This window comes from Copadichromis virginalis, linkage group LG13 (assembly GCF_057382275.1).
Source record: "Copadichromis virginalis isolate Kocher_CV1m ecotype Utaka linkage group LG13, C_Virginalis_male_GT1.1, whole genome shotgun sequence".
In the NCBI taxonomy this organism is placed as follows: domain Eukaryota; kingdom Metazoa; phylum Chordata; class Actinopteri; order Cichliformes; family Cichlidae; genus Copadichromis; species Copadichromis virginalis.
Genome location: NC_140630.1, coordinates 10,743,670 through 10,761,026, shown reverse-complemented (window position 1 = coordinate 10,761,026; position 17,357 = coordinate 10,743,670). Strand labels below are relative to the sequence as shown.

Sequence of the window (17,357 nt, the reverse complement as noted above, 5' to 3'; positions counted from 1 at the left end):
ATTCAACACCCTTTATTCAATATATCTATATCTCCTCTGCACATGTCCAACCCATCTCATTGTTTCCCCTCTAACTTGATCTCCAAAGCCCTCGACCTGAGCTGTCCCTCTGACAGAATTATTTCTAATCCTGTCCACTCTGGTCACTGCCAAAGAAAGTCTGAGCATCTATGACCGTGCCACCTCCAGCTCAACCTTCTGTTTTTTGTTAGTGCCACTGTCTCCAAAACATGCTACATAGCAGGTCCTACTACCATGTTGCAAATATTTCTTTTCACTCTTGCTGCTATCCTTTTCTCACCAATCACTCCTGACACTCCACCCACTTCACCCTGTCTGCACTCTCTTCTTCACCTCTCTTCTGCACTGCCCGTTTCTTTGGATAGTTGACCTCAGGTATTTAAACATGCAGAACAGTTTGTATCCACCTCAAATGCCCCTGTCCTTAGTCTGTCTTCCACATTATAGTGAATTCACTTAAATATCTTTATTGAATTGTTATGTTATATATATATTTTTTTATTTGTGCTGCCGTCTTGGGCAGATCTCTTTTGACAAAGAAGTTTTTAATTTCAATGAAACTTTTTTACCTGGATAAAAAAAAAAGCATTTATAACAGTCACTTTGACAGAACATGACTGCAACTTCTACCTTTTGACAGGAATGTTATTTCTGGCTCAAGATGACTTGATATCACCCGTGAAAGATATGTTTGAGATTTCTTGGGCAGATCATAGGCTAATAAGTCAATTACAGCAGTTTAAATACTGGCAATCATTTTTTGGGCAAATACCAGAACCCACTTTCTTCAGAATTTGTGACAGCCTGATAAGTTTCATTAAGGTGAAATACGAATAAAGGAAGCAATTAATTACCCTGCTATTTCTGATCATGCAAAAAAAAAAAAAAATAATAATAATGATATGCTATGTTTGAACACTGTGATAATTGGGGAGACTTCAAAAACAATTTAACCAAAACATAACTCACATGGTCACAATGGGCTCATTACTTTAATTGTCCTCTTTCATCTCTCACTCTGAAACCTCTTTAATTCCAAGTTCCAGTTTGGCTTTTGCAATGCAGAGCAGTCCCCCCCCCCCCCACCACCACACACACATTATGATGCTGAAATACTAATATAATATACTGATATAATAATATAATAGAACAGATCCAAATTATGGGAAAAATGAAAGTGAAAAGAAAATGAACAAGAGTTCAGATAAATAATTAGCTAGGCAAAGGGATAGAGGATCAGAGAAACAGAAACAGAGATGCTCATTATCTCTCATTTGTAATCATCAGTGCATCCCACAGAAGCAGGGAATAAACATTGTAGGGATAGTGCAAGATAAGTATTTTCCCATAGATGTATAACATTGAAGTCTAAGTCATTACATCAAGTGAATCGGATTTAAACCCTTGTGTGATTTATTTTTTTCTTGCTGAGAGCATGACTCCCCACAAGTGTGTCTTTCCAGAGACTGTGGAAGTGAGAGTGAATGGCAGAGCCCCGAGTCACAGGAGGTGAGAAAGAGATTGAGAAAGATGGCAAGAGAAAGCATTTAAGACCTACTTGAGAACTTGAGTTATTCCCATCTGATGTAGAGGCAAAAGGAGACAAAAAGGGCGAAACTGCAAAATGAAACTATTCATTTAAAAAGATTAATCTTGCCAAAACATAAATTTCTACTTTTTAGACGCTACTGGCTGGCTCCTTTTTGTTTCTCCGAAGGGGCTTATAGGTATTTAATCCTCATGCTCAGGCAGGACAGAGAGTCCATTAACTTTTCCTTGTTTTGGGTTATTGCAGGACCAACCTGATATGGACCACAGTATTTAATGGTCAGTTCAAGCTGGACATAACACAGTCTGCATAGTTTTGCATGAGATGAAAGACTGGCCTCGCACTCCCCTGGACTGCAGGTGTTTAAGACTTGGAAGGAGCGATGGAGGTAAGGCGTCTGTGATCTTCAGTGCTGTTGATGGTTCAGGGGGCGTATTGATTTTGGCTGAGGCATGTTTGGCTGACTAATCTTTGGACGCCTCTGTACTGGAAAGGTCACGGAAGCTTATGGTGCAATCATTACAGAGATGAGCTTCAGGGAAATGTGTATTCATATACTGTACCACGAATATCAGGGACAGATCGTAGATTTATGTTTGAGTTATCATTTTTAGTTTAGGTAGTCATTGTAATGTCATGAGATGCAGCTCGCCCAAAATAACCTTTGAAACAGTAATAAATTTGCCTATTTTCCAACTAGAAAAAAACAATAAATAATTTGGACTTTTATAGCTTTGTGACTAAAGCTTCATTTATTATTCAACAAGCCCAGCGGAACATTTTCTCTTGCATAATGAATGTGGTTTGTGTTAATACTCCAAACAGCAATAGCATGGGTTGTTTGAGCAGATGTAGTCATTATAATTTAAAGGATGGAGAAGTAAGCCCTGCATACACTGGCTTTGAGATGTCGAGGCAGTCATTTTTTTCCCGATGTGATTAAAGAACTCATTTAAAATGTATTTTATAGTCAAAGCACTGTATGTGTTACTGTCTGTTAGTTATTTTCTTCATTGGGAATAAAGCAGGAAAACCCCAAGAAATGTTTACTCCATGATTTACTGAAACTTAATGAAGCAAATGGTTTTCATAAGCAATCTTGAGTAAATATGAGCTTCTCTGAAGGGCACATAAATTCTTTAATTTCAGAAGCTTCTTCACAGCAAATATGTGTTCCTCAAATGGGATGACATCTTCTGATAATCAGGGTATGAAATACTGTACGAGCTTCTAAAAGCATCTCTTTGGGATAACTTGCCAGCAGCATACCCTTTATGATTTATGTTTTTATTTGCTCCTTCATATCTTGTAAGTTGTTGTGTTGTTATGAAACAGGTACTCAGTGTGAATGTGGCAATATAAGGAATTGTTTCTTGGAAGAAATGTGCTTGAAACATTGAAAGTTTTATCACAGAGTGTATAAAACTCATCTCCTGCTGCTCCTTGTGTGAGGAGCACTGAGTTATGGTTTCACAACCTGAGCTCCGCTTCGAGAGTGTTATGGCTAAAGCAGCGTGGTACTGACTCTATGCTGCTTTTGCACTACCATGTTGGATGTTATCAAGGATCACAGTGCATAAATTGGTTCTTTCTATTGTGCTGCACGGCACTATACAAAAGACAGAAAAAATGTACTTAACAAGCAAAGTTTTTCGGTTAATGCTTTGTGCTTTAACCTAGTCGCAGCCTGGGATCACTTTTGATCCACTTTAATAGAAATAAAGTGTTTCATCAGTCAGACACCTTTGTAGTGTAGCAGCTAATGTGATGCTTTTCCCCCAAGGCTAAAGCCTAAAAGCCTTTCAGCAAGGTGCAGTGGTTTTGTGGGCCCCTCTTCATCCGAGTTCCCTCATTAACCTCAGTGCTCAGTATTCAGCCCGCGTCTCCACTGATGGCTCCTAGCCGAGAAAAATGTGAGTGAAGGAAACAGAGCTGCAGAGGGACTGAGACTGCTTCACAAATATTCTTGACTCAGCATTGTTTAAATGCAATGAGGTGTCACAAAAAAAATTATCAGCCTTGAAAATAACACAGAATGAGTTCAAAAATAACACAGAAATGAATGGAAGCTAGGTAGCTTTTCATGTCTAGTAAGGGCGAGTTTTCTAAACCTTTGAGAAAACAGAAGAGAAGGTCAAACTTTATTGACTGTGAGGCTGTGTGATTTAATATACACTGATTTTTTTCAGGCTGCATGTCAACATTTGTGTGGACAGCCCAGGCTCCTTGCTGTAGCAACCACCAGGATGAGGTATAAGTCAAGTCAAAGTTTATTTCTATAGCACATTTTAAACAACCTCAGTTGACCAAAGTGCTGTAAAGTTTCAGGAAATATGCAATTATATGTGTAAGAGTCACCAAATCAAACAATAAAGATACACTAAAACTCAAATAAAACAAGGAAATAAGACTGTGTTTGCATAATAAAAGCCAGAATACTCTGCTCGACTAGTCAAAAAAGCAAGCGAGAAGAAATAGTGTTTTCTAAAGTGCTTAAAATGATTGAGAGACTGGGCAGCTCTTATGTAAAGAGTTAAGTTGTTCCAAAGATTAAGAGCCACCACTCAAATCACTATCGCCTCTGTTTTCAAGCCTGGATCTAGGAATGTCCGAGAGGAGCTGTTTTGTAGAACTCAGTACTCTCTTAGGATTGCAGGGTTTTAAAGTTTCTATTAAGAAAGGGGTACCAAACCACTGAGACTCCTAAAAACAACTAATCAAATTTTAGACTGGATCCTGTGTAAGGAGGCCAGTATAGGTAGAAGAGTTTACACCATTTCTTTGGATAAAGGATAATCTTGATGATTGGATTGGCGGTATAAAGTAATCCATGTATGAAATGAGCCTGATAACTTTCTATACAGCAATGTAGAAAACTGAGTATTCTTCAAAAGCAAATTTTATAATACACTTACTAAGCCAACTGTACAGCTCTGACATATGGCTTGCTGTAAGTTCTTTTTTTCCAAAAAACACTGAATCTTAATTTTAATCTTTAATTATATCTCTATGGAGTGTCTGAGGAACATTATGCAGTGCATCTAAATAACAGATGATACAATGATGTCATTATTATTTTTTTTATTCATGAAAGGTGTGGAAGTGCTTTTTCCCCAGATCGGCAGTAATAGTAACATTAGTTCTAACCGGGACTGAAAAATGAAAGAAACTCATAACATCCATCTGGACATTGGAATTTGGGGAGTCATCAAACCTCCACTGTGTTTGGACCTTTTTAATGGAAGTATCCAACAAATATTATGACCTGTTGTGTGATACAGACTGTCCAAGACGTTTGCAACAAAACAGCACTTGTGATGGTTACTAATGATCTTCTTACGGCATCTAACAGGGGATGTGTTTCTATACTTGCTCTGCTAGGCCTCCATCCACCATTTAATACCACTGCTCATAACATAAAACTGAGATAACAATGCACTGCTTGTATTCAATTAAATTAAATGAGTCGTATCTGTCTGTTAGATTTAATAGATTCCAGTTTATTCATCCAAATGGCTCTGTGCTGTGACCAATACTTTCTTTCCTTATCCAATATTATTAGAAGACATTGCAAAAAAATTAACTGCTATTCAGATAGTACTCAACTACATTTGTCTATTAAGCCAGACGACAGAAAGTAAAGTACAGGCATGTCTTCAAAACAGGCCTGGCCTGTAACTTTCTTCTCCTAAATTTGGACAAACCTGAAGTTATTGTATTCTGTGCTAAAAATGTTAAAAATGTATTGTTTAATCTGGTACACTTTGATCAGCACATATGTGCGTCAATGGACACATTAAACACATATGTAGGACTGCTCTCTGCCATCTGCACAATATTTATAAATATCCTAGAAAGAAAATTAGAAACGTCCTGTCCTGCATTTCTTTATGTTGAGGCTGGAGTATTGTAATTCATTATTAGCTTCTCTTCTATGTCTTGAAAGCTCAGACAAAATCACATCTCATCTTTAAACCATATTGTCCCAATAGAACACTTAACTCTCAGACTGCAGGCTTACTTGTGGTTCCTAGAGTTTCTAAAAGTTGAATGAGAGCCAGGCTGCAGCTATCAGGTCCATCTCCTGTGGAACCAGCTCCTAGTTTGGATTCATGAGATAGAAATCTTCTTTTTTTTAAGGCTAGGCTTAAAACTTTCCTTTCTGAGAAAGATTAAAATTAGGGCTGGATCCATGAGACCCTAAATCATCCACTAGTTGTTCTGCAATTGTATTAGGCTGCTGGGGAACATCCCATGATACACTGAGCATTTTTGCTCCACTCCCATCGTTCCCCTCCATGTGTATATATTAAAAATCACCTGTGCATGTCATTGAATTTTGTGTTCTCCATCCTAGAGTTTGCTTTTTGACCTCTCTTTCTAAGCTTTGCTTTTCTTTGTTCTCTTTCCTTTCACTCTCCACCAGTCAAGGCAGATGGCTGTCCTTCCCTGAGCCTGTTTCTGCAGGAAGTTTTTTCCTGTCGAAAGGGAGTTCTTCCTTTCCACTGTTGCCAAGTGCTTGCTCATGAAAAGCCTCTGTTTGTTGGGGTTGTCTCTCTTACACTTTAGCTTACCATGAAAAAGAAAATGACATTTTGGAGCTGTTGCTTTGAGTTGGTGCTATGTAAACAAAAATGTATTAAAATGAGCTAATTGTTTTAGTGTGTGAAATTCTAGTCTTTTAGTCTGTGAGTTAGCACTTTGTAGCAGAATTGGTAGTTAGTTCATAACTTAGCACTCTGCCCTCTTACAAAAAAACTGACATAGCAGGGCCCAAAGGTTTAAAAAAATATGGAATCAAAAACCTAATGGTTGACTTCATGGTGGCAGAATCCATCTTTTATACAATCTTTGGCTCTGACTAAGGAATTGTATCAAATCTAGACTAAACCAGTACACATTTTCTTTGACAGCACCCTGAATTCCTCCCATGCACAAAATAAAAAAAATCCGAACACCCTCACAGCCTTATATATTTCTCGCTATTTTATTATTTATTTTTAAGTGGCACCCCAATCATATTTTTGTATAATAAGCAGAGACTGCATGTGTTGTCATTCTTTGGCAGACTCCCAGCATTAACACTAACCACAGAAATGGAAGTCAGTGCATGCAATTAAAATGAACTGTTTTTATTTCAGTGAAGCAAAGTGCTCTGGCTATCCACCACTAATCACTTCAATGTGTAGATGGTGTGTGAGACAGAACTTGCATTGCTTATATTATGGGGAGCTGCCTCCCCTTTTTTGGAACAAGAAAGCAAGTTTCTGTATTGCAGCTCATTAAATTTTAGGGTGAAGACATCTATAGATTAATGGAATATAGTATAGACTTAGGGATTCATGGTAAATGGCCTGTATTTATATAGCGCTTTACTAGTCCCTAAGGACCCCAAAGCGCTTTACATATCCAGTCATCCACCCATTCACACACTGGTGATGGCAGCTACATTGTAGCCACAGCCACCCTGGGGCGCACTGACAGAGGCGAGGCTGCCGAACACTGGCACCACCGGACCCTCTGACCACCACCAGTAGGCAACGGGTGAAGTGTCTTGCCCAAGGACACAACGACAGACTGTCCAAGCCGGGGCTCGAACCGGCAACCTTCCAATTACAAGGCGAACTCCCAACTCTTGAGCCACAATCGCCCCGATCAGTACTAGCACACAGGAATAACTGAAAGGAAATTAATACAAGTGAGTGCAATGTTCTGTAACTGGAAGTAGAACCGATTGTGTGTGTCTGTGTGTGTGTCAGTACAGTATGCATGAGTTTACCCAGATGCCAATTAAAGTTTTTAAGCTCTGTTGCTTCTCTGGCACAATGACACAACCAAAGGTAAGGAAAGAGAGGTACTGCAGCCTCACTGCACCACTCTGCTGTGATGCACCAAGGGGGATGTTTGTGCGTGCGTATGTCTGAATGTTTGAGTGCAGTCAGAGGTACATGTGTCATAAATCAGTGGAAAGATAAACAACTGAAAAACCTGTAAATACTCAAGTGTGTGCGGTGGGAAGAAAATGAAGAAAGACAATGCAGAACTGGAGGTGTAGGCAGCAAAAGAGTGTGACACAAGTGGAGAGAGCTGACAGGTTAAAAGAAGAAAACACTGATATTTCATAGTGTGAGGCAATTGCCAAAACAAGTGGAAAGAGAAAGGATTGAAGGGATAAAAAGAGGTTTAAGATTAAGAAAAAGGCTGAATAATGTTTATTGGATAAACACAGATGTGTCTGTTCCTCCTGTCGTCAGAGTCTATTGATAACGGCGTATGCTTTACAGAGGGGTCTTTCCTCCCTCTATGACTATGAATCAGCTTCACCTCAACTCTGTCCATCCCCTCTCTTTCTACCTCTTTCAGTGTTCTTTTCAACCCCTCCTCTTCCCCTCCCTTCTCCTGTTCCTCACACTCACGCTCTCACACGGGGGATGCCTGAATCGGTGGAAGTCCTGATCAGTGTTGTCGGAGTCCCTCGTCTGCTGAGGGCAGAGCCCAAACCCAGTCTAACCCAGATCAGAAAATACTGAAGATCTCTGCAATATCATGAGAAGGAGAAGCACTTGAAAGAGGATTTCTTGCAGCCGATGGACATTTGTCAAAAGTGTTGAAGACAGGGACAGTCTCATTTTATAACCAGAGAGGTATGGTGAGAATGAAAGCTGTTTGTTGATTATTTTGAGGAATGCAAAGCTTCAAACTGGGATTTTGTGTTTAAGTCATTAAAGACACTGACAGAAGAGGATCCACCAGAGCGGAATATTTATAGCAAACCACATTGGAAGAAAAAAAAACTCACATTTTTATAATTGCAGAGAAATAAGTGTATTTATTTTTCAGCATGTGCAAATTGAGTTAAAATTTGAGTGTACGGGATGCAGCTGAATTAAGAGTTGTTTTAACCTATTGGCTGAGGATCAACAAGCTAATTGATTTTTTTTTTTTTGCAAGAGTGGAAGACCACTGAACCAGTTGCCCAACCAACCAGCCATGGAGTTACGAGGAATACGCGGGATAGTAGGTGGCCAGGACACAAAGTGTCAGGGGTTAGGTTTTGGCTATCCAGTCACCGGGATTCCAACCAGCTCCGTAATAACAGCCGTGCAGCAGCAGGACTACTCAGCCAGCGTCTGGCTTCGCAGGAGGGATAAACTGGAGCATGTAAGTTCTGATACTGGAGATGAGGTATTAGACACAGCTGAAAGAAGAGTGAAGTCTTAAGTAGAATTTAATAAGAATAGTTAAAAACATGTTGTGTTTTTCATATCCACTGGGACATGTTCTCACCCTCTGACCCTTGGTTAAGCCTTTCAGAACATGTAATTTCAAAAATGGGATAAAATGGAAGAGAAGAATTTTAACATATGAATGTCTTTTAGTGTTCAACTATTACAGACTGATAGAATGAGGGTGGTGTCACTAAATTATGATAATATTTGAGTGGAAACTGTTTCCTATGAATGCACACCCAGATTGTAGGGTGTGGGCTGGAGTGTTAACAAGAAGAGGCTGCTGTGGAGACTGGACAGAAAAATATCTATTTATATAAATCTGAGATAAAATGTTGAGACAGTGGACTGTTTGGTGGCCATAATGCAGAGACAAAATTCAGAATACAATGCAAAGCTGAAACACTAAATAATTAATTTATTGATGGAATTCGAATTATTTGGATAAGTGCAGCTCCTTATGTCTGATTAATAGAAATCTAAATTAAATAAATTACTTTGTTTTTTGTTATTAGCAACAAAAGGAATTTAAGTTAAGCAGAGGGAAAATTGATTGTTTATTATAAGGAAATGCTCATAATGAAAACATATATAGACCTGCTGTACGTTCATAAAATATTTGTCATGTCACATTTAAATTGTGTTGAGTAACTTCTTTTTTTGTTAACCATGCCCTCTTTCAGTACTGTAGGTTACAATGATCTACATTAAAATGTATCCTTATAGCAAATGTAAATTTGTGTAAAAACGAATACAGAAAAGGGTCTGATATTAATGAATCTGCTGAGCAACTTCAACTGTAAACTACTGCTTCTATAACACATCAACTTAAGTTTCTAAATTTTGCATGCTGAGGGGAATTTTGTGTTGTAAGTGAAGGAATAAGCTGAATTTTGCTTTATATGCAGCAACGCTTTTCTTTTATACCTTTGTGATGTTCAACAGTTACTGTTGTTTTCTATTAGAAAGGAGTTTCTATTAGAAACATCCTCAGGAGACTCGCTGCTCCGACGTAAACTGAATCAACATTCTGTGAAGGCCTTCCGGGTGTAGAGATTTAGCGTCAAGGAAAGGAATGGAAGAGGTGTGTGTGCTGAATATTTGATGCTGGAGGGGAACAGTGCCACGTCCAGAGAACTGCTGCTAAGTCTGTCTGCATAACTAACTAGAATGATGAAGCAGCCTGTCCCCTTTCTGCACACCCACACACATCTACAGAGGCACTGAATCACACAGATACATGCACACGCATGCTGTAAGTCTGTTTTTACAGGCCGACAGAGCACACACAAAAGCACTCAGAGGCCAGCAAGTTGGCCGTCAAGCCTGAAAACAGAAAAGACATTTTGCATTTTAATAAACTACCAAGCAGACATGCAGATAAACACACACTCATTCACTCTATGCATTATTCAAAACAAATTATAGCTTGAAGGACAAAAGCAAACTTTACAGTGTACAGTGATTTTATTTTCTGTAATTGCATAACATTAAGTCTGCCTCTTTCTATCTACATCTAATGTAAACGATGTGTTGGCAACATTGGACAGATATGATTTCTCATTCGAGTCGAGAACAAACCCGTTATTGTTTTATAATGAGATTTTCTTTAACTGATGGAGCTTGACTTTACATTTAAGAGCAAGAGTTTTCCTGCTGACAGCGATGACAAATGTGGTGTAAGTTCAAGGAGAGATAAGAAGTTGGATACTGAGAGCCTTAGGGACACAGAGTGCCAGTCACAGTGATGTGATTCAAGTCACATCTTTAGCATATTTTCAAACTCCAAGAAGGTTTTTTTACTCATTCCAAGTGAAGTCATCAATCTACGAAATCAAAGACTGATTACAGCCTCATGTTTTCACCTGGTCACGTTGTAACTTGGAATATGAATATTCTGCAGTTGTCCAAAAGTCCACTTAAAACATATACAAAAACTGAAATCTGTGAACATTTTGGCACGATCCTCAAAACAGCACGGATCAGTTCAGTATGTATGGTAAAATTTCATTCCTTGCTACGTTTTGAAAGTATGATAGTGCTGCATTTGGATTAAACATCCTCTTCTGTCCTTATTTGACCAATCTCATGCAATTCATTGAACATATTTTACTGCTCATCCGAGCGCATCACCTTGCTCTTAGTTATTACTCGGTAGCTATGCATATGTGTTTTCTCTTACACTACTCTTTTCCTCTTGTCTGTGCTGAGTCATTGATTTTGTAACAGATGAGTTTGCTGCGGTTGCTTTCATTAAATTATGCAAGTTTAAAGAGTACATTACTAAAGATTGGATCTTGATATAGTACGCAGTGGAGCTACTTTTGCTTCTCATCCTGATGTAGTTTAATTTCTAACATTGCCAAACAAAATACAAATCATGCAAATAAACAAATCATTCAGCAAATAATCTGAATGATTATCAGCTGAAGAAGGTGCTTGGTGCTCTATCCAGCTTTCTGCTTTGTAGATCCTCTATTGTTTGTTGATTGACTACATGCATTTTTTCACGAGTACATAGAATTTCAGAATCATAGACTAAGTAGTTGAAAAATATCTTTTTTGTTTCTTGTTGTAGTAGACAGGTGTGGCTGTTCTGCACCTTGTAGTCACACTCATTCGTCTATCTGGTTTCAGGTGCACATCCCTGCACCTAGGGAGGTGAAATGCCATTTAAAGTTTCTCTTACAGCAGTTACTGGATCTTCTGTGTTCACTGTGTGCTCATAAGACAGTCTTAAAGAAGATGAATCAGCAGCTGAGAGCCAGGGCAGGAGGCTAACTGTGAATGAAAGATAGCCAAACCTCCAGGAGGAATTTTAAGAATTGGCAGCTGAAAGTACAGCTGGCTCCACACGCTGATTGCATTTTCAATTTCATAGTGGCAGTGCTGATGTATAGACCCATATCTGTGGTGTTATTGGTCAAACTATATGGGGCCTAGGGGACTTCTAGCCTCTTATGTAAGTTTATTTGTTATTGTTCTTGGCTGGTGACCCAGCGTTCTGTGTTTTGGACTTTTGAATCTTAGTATTAATCTTAGGCTACGTTCCCACTGCAGGTCTTAATGCTCAAATCCGATTTTTTTGTCTGCTTGTTCACACTACAAATAAAATGTGATAGCAAACGCGCTCTAGTGTGAACCCTCAAAGCGGCCCGCATGCGCAAAAGAAGACGCTCTGTTTAGACCCAGACCAAACGGTATTGTTTGACTGATGGCCCTTAATATAAAGACTTGTTTTGGACTGTATATTTCCCAATTTAGCTTTAAGTTGTAAAGTTATTTTGTTATTTACATACAGTCTAATAATTGTTCTTATTGCTGTTTTAGAGAGGAGCGGTGCTTCAAAGGATAGTTGCAGATTTCTGTCAGAATCTGCAGATTATACAGTGCAAATAAAATGTTCGCGTTTCTCCAACGCTGTCTTCCAAACAGCTTCACTGACATCTACAGTGGATGGCCAGGAAGCGTTCACGATGTCTTCTCGGGCGCTTCTCCGGCGCTGATAATTGGCGTCTGTCATGTGTCAGTGACGTAAAAGACGGATTTAATGCGACATGACCGTTCAAACAGCAGTCGCTTTCTAAAACGTCAGATATGTATCGGATTCAGTACCACATACGAAAGTGACCCAGATCGGATTGGAAAATATCGGATTTGTGCCGTTCACACTGTCATACCGTGATCGGATATGGGTCACATAGGGTCAAAAAAGTCAGATTTGATGCGCTTTCGCCTGCAGTGTGAACGTAGCCTTAGAATATTAAGCTGATTTCTGGATGTTATTATGTTGGGTTTTCCTGTTTAGTCACTTTAGGGTCATCAGCTTATTGTCCCGTTTTCTTAGTCTTGTCACTGTGTTTCGTTCTTTAGTGTTCTCCTCCTGTGTTCTTACACTCACCTTTATGTTTTGTCCTTAGCGTTGTCCATGTTAGGTCTGCCATGTTTCCATGTTTGTTGCCCTCTGTGTCTCTCGCCCTCTCTTTTTTATCCCAGTCATGCCTCTGTGTTCTGTCTGTGTGTTCATCCTTGTCTCCCCTGTCTGTCATGCGCTCCCATGTTTGTTTATCCCCATCCTGGTGTCAAGCCATGTCCTTGTCTGAGTCTTGGTATGTGTGCTACTTGTCTCATGTGCATTGTGTTCAGTTTTGCTCTCCCTGTCTCGTTATGTGGAAATTTGTTCCTGCGGTGTTTCCATGTGTTTCCACTTCCCTCATCATCCCTCGGTGTCTATATTGTCTCTGTTTTCCTCCATCCTTTGCCAAAGCCTCTCTTCACCTACCCCTGTGTTTCCATGTTCCTACTTTTCCAGGCTTTCATGATTAATTCCTCATTCATTTTGGTTTTCTTATTTCGTTCTGTTTTGACAATCAGGCTGAATAAATGGCTCGCCTTTTGTTAAAGTTCATTGCTGCCTACGTTGTCTGCATTTGGGTCCTCACTCTCCGCTCCACACGGTCTGCTGCCTGCAGATTGTGACATTATTATGTTTATTTCTTTTTTTTTCCCCTATCCCTCTCATTTGCTATTTTTGTGGGCTGGGCGAGTGAAGATGATGAAACTCAGGGAAAATATTTATTTGCCTCAAATGAATAAGAAAGTTGGATTGATTTTCTCAGTGCACATTAGTCAAAGTATGAAATATTATTAGACATATATCTTATGATGAACTTTTTTATCTGGAAGTGATGAATGATGCTGTTAATCGGTTGAAGAATGAGGGGTAGGAAGATTACACTCAGGTTTTGACACGTCCATCTGTAACACAAGTTCACCCTGGAAGTGGGAAATGTAGATGTAGTGACAAGGTAGAAATATTTTTAGCTGTGTGAAAATTTCTGGAAATCAATTTGAGAAGCTGTCTATGAAGTGAATAACAACTTATGATTATTTATGATAAACCTCCAGATTTAATACATAATAAATAAAGTTATATATGTGAAACATTTATACTGCTTAACTAATTTATTAGACCACCACCCAGTGTAATGATCTGCCACAGCTGTTCTAAATCACCAATATTTTTAATTACCAAAAATCACTTTTACATTTTTATTTCATTTGTTTATTAAGATGCCAAATTACACTTACTTGCATGTCACTAACAGAAAAAAAATGTTTTAATAGTTAAAACTTATGCTTGATCTGACTTCTTAGAGAGTCCAGAGTCCAGGCTCAAATTTGAGTATAAAAATGAGAATTCAGCAACTTTTAGTTTATGTAATTTTGTAATTTTAAAATGTAATTTGAAGTTTAGTCTTTTAGTTAAAGATGTTTTGACTCATTTTTTAAAACATTTGTATTTTCTTGTTCTTAAGAACGGTGTTCTAATACATTTATTTTAAGCACTTGAAGGAAACCAGAGTAAAAACTATTATTTCCATTGCCTTGCAAGGTGGAACTGTTTATATACATTTCAGATACTAAATGCAGAGACACTAAACCTGTGGTCAAAAATGAGGAGAATTAACTTTTTTTAAAAAAATATGATTAATTTAAAAGAAATAATAATCTTGGTGTATAAAACTGAGCATAATGTTAGTTCAAGCATGTCACAGAATCAAGCTCACCTGGAAGTCCTGTTGGGAAACATTTTACATTTGTACTGCTGCTTCAGCAAGCTGCTTTGCAACCCACCCTCCACACCAGCTCTTCTGTTTCATGCTATTTCTGACCCAATCAATGTCTGTTGTCATTTCCTACTGCTCAGTAATGGTGTATTGCTAAATTCTACAGCACCTTCTTTTTAAACAAAAACTTGTGCTTTAGAAACTGTTAGCAATTTATGTAACAGACATTAATACATTCACAAAAACACAGTAATGAATCATTAGGACACAGGAGCACATCTGCCTCCTTTAGGCGATCCTAAAAGATTTCTTGTCATCACTTTCAGTCCTTAACCACGCTCAGATAAAAGGTTGCTCTCCGTGGAGAAAGTGCAGCCTCATTAATGCTGTTGTCTCATGCGTTCATCCCCATTACTTGGTGATGACCTCGGGCAATTGTCTCTGCCTTCAAAGCAGTGAGACCTTACTTTTTCAGTTCGAGATGGACATGTTTTCAGAATTCTGGATTCCTTTTATTTTTAATTGGTGAGTTTTGTCTGACAGCAGGGGAAAAGACTCATCTTGAAGTTTGTGCTGAAACTGTTTCTTTGCGGTTCAAATTCAACCATGAAGCAGCCTCTTCATAATGCTGCTCGAAGGCTTTGATCTTTCAGTAAGATGTTCCAGTCTAATTGTTTACTCTTAAACAACAACAACAAAAAAATCACCAATCCATTTCCCCCCTGTCAAGCAGCCACATTACATTTTAAGTAAAAATGTTGACCGGTTGATTAAAGGTGTTTGATTATAGACAGAATACTCTCATTATGTAGTGGATGGAAGATAAACAGCAAAGAGAAGCCAATGAAATAAAAGACAACACATTTGAACTGCTGCAAGTGCTGATCAAAGTTAAGGAAGATTTACATTGGGATTATTTTCCTACCTAAAGATCAGCAGAAATGAAGGCAAGAAGACAGATGTCTTTATATCTGTGAGAGTTGTTGTTGTATTCAAACTTTATGTAGATACCTTTGGCCAGAAGCTTACTATCATCAATCACCAACACTCTTCACTGTGTTCAATACCCAGTACCAATTAAAATTGATGCTCGGGGTTCTTGGCTCCTTTTTAACAGCTTGGCATGAGTTCATCCTGATTTCACTTCAGCATCAACTTGACCTTGTGTGGAGGCTTCATGCTTAGTTAAAGTTTACCTCTTGCCTGTTTACAGCTAAACTGTATAAGGCTGCAACTACTGTATAAACATAACTGACACAACATAGTTCTATATAGTCCATAATTAAATTTGAGATGCTATCATAACAAACCTTGAAAGAAATTCAATTAAAGCTACTTTCAGCTGCTCCTATGCACAAGAGGTCAGCACAGTGGGTAGATCCACAGTAGATTTCTTGCATGTTAATCACTTCTACATTATAAAGTAGGTGTTTCTAGGAACTAGATATTTATTTTCCTAAACGGGTAGCATTCCTTGTTTACTTTGGTTGTGTTGATGGCTGGTTGTATTTCAGTGGTTTCTCTGTATTTAAACAAGCTATTTAAGGTATGTAAACAATAATTATCCCAAATTAAAACAATAATTTACTACCTATAATTGCTCATTCGCACTCTTTCATGAGTGGTTGAATTAACACAAATCTGGCTGGGTACACATACACACACACATTTATACACTCACACACGTATACCCTTAATTCACTATTCTGTCGTATAGTCCTGCCTTGTTCATTTAGTTTACTTCGACTGCTTTCTGATTGGATAGATGCTTATTTGATTTTCTTTGTGAATCACATGACTTTTGTATTTGCTGTTGATTTCTTTTCTTAACCCTTTAAATTAAATTTTGATCCTTAGTGATGCTGCGAGTTCTGGCATAGTTTGTAGCCTACAGGAACAGTAGGGGGAGCTATCACCTAATATGAAAACTTCATTGTGTAAATTGATGTAGATTTTTAATTCAAAGGATTGGAGCTATAACATTTTGGCCCACTGCATGCATCAGACTGTCAGTTTCCAGGTGTGTGATCTATATACTGCACCATGATAATGAATACCATCTGTTTCAATTCTAATTAATTAAACATCTCTTCAGGACCTGACAGTTTGAGGCATGCTGGCTGTCAGTTTTCTACATGTGAGCTTTAAATCTCCTTTAGTTTAACTAGCTTTCTTATTTTCATTCCTTTTTTATCTTTGTTTTATGGCATCTCAAAATTCAGCGTGTTTCCTCTTTCTCTTTAATCACAAAATTGACTCAGACTCTGATTGCTTTGAAATATAATTGGTTAATAAATACACATTACATCAAAATTTTTAATACATAAGATTTTTTCTCAACTTTGTAATACTGCAAAAAGACCTTCAGTATTTATAATGATATATGTTATATATTTAGGATTTACTGCTGAATCAATTCAGGCCTTGAATAATGTGATAGTGCACTCAGGGACATCATAAAAAAGATTTTGCCGTCTTCAAAGTCAGAAGAGGTCTTTTGAGGTCTTTGCCTGTTGTTATTCTTTGTTTGACAAACTGCCCTTGGCACAGACAATGGAGTGCATATCTGTGAAGGGGAAGTGACTGACTAAATTAGTAAATAAGTAAATCAATAGCATTCCTTATCATGGAAAAAAGGTTGTATAATTTATTTTTTCCCCAGATTTGAAAGATGGAAAGAATCTCTAACAAGATTACTAAAATCAAATTTGATGGTAATCTGGTTAGATGATTTACTTATGATTTTGTAATCTGAATACATAATCCCGGTTACATGTATGTTAGCCATTTTTGCCCAACCCTGTTACACATACACAACTACCCCCTCACAACCACCTGCCGAGACAGAGTAATGGGGAAGATACACTGGAAGCCATAATCATGCTTTTTCATGAATTGAACTAATTAGGCAATTAGCTGAAACTCATTAGACTCTGTTTCTGTACCACAAAGCTAAATTATTTCAGCTGTGAAAGTGTTACATGAGTA

General features: G+C 38.1%; 1 protein-coding gene across 1 annotated transcript in view; it reads left to right on the top strand.

Moving 5' to 3' along the window:
• Positions 1 to 3,759: 3,759 nt before the first annotated feature.
• The window catches only part of LOC146695255 (inactive phospholipase D5), a 79,569-nt gene continuing 65,971 nt past the window's right edge, over positions 3,760 to 17,357 (top strand). The window contains exons 1-3 of the mRNA XM_085477242.1: positions 3,760 to 3,821; positions 7,934 to 8,214; positions 8,522 to 8,731. Of these exons, the coding sequence (XP_085333368.1) occupies positions 8,561 to 8,731 (171 nt within the window). The 5' untranslated portion in view covers positions 3,760 to 3,821; positions 7,934 to 8,214; positions 8,522 to 8,560. The remainder of the gene's footprint in view (positions 3,822 to 7,933; positions 8,215 to 8,521; positions 8,732 to 17,357) is intronic.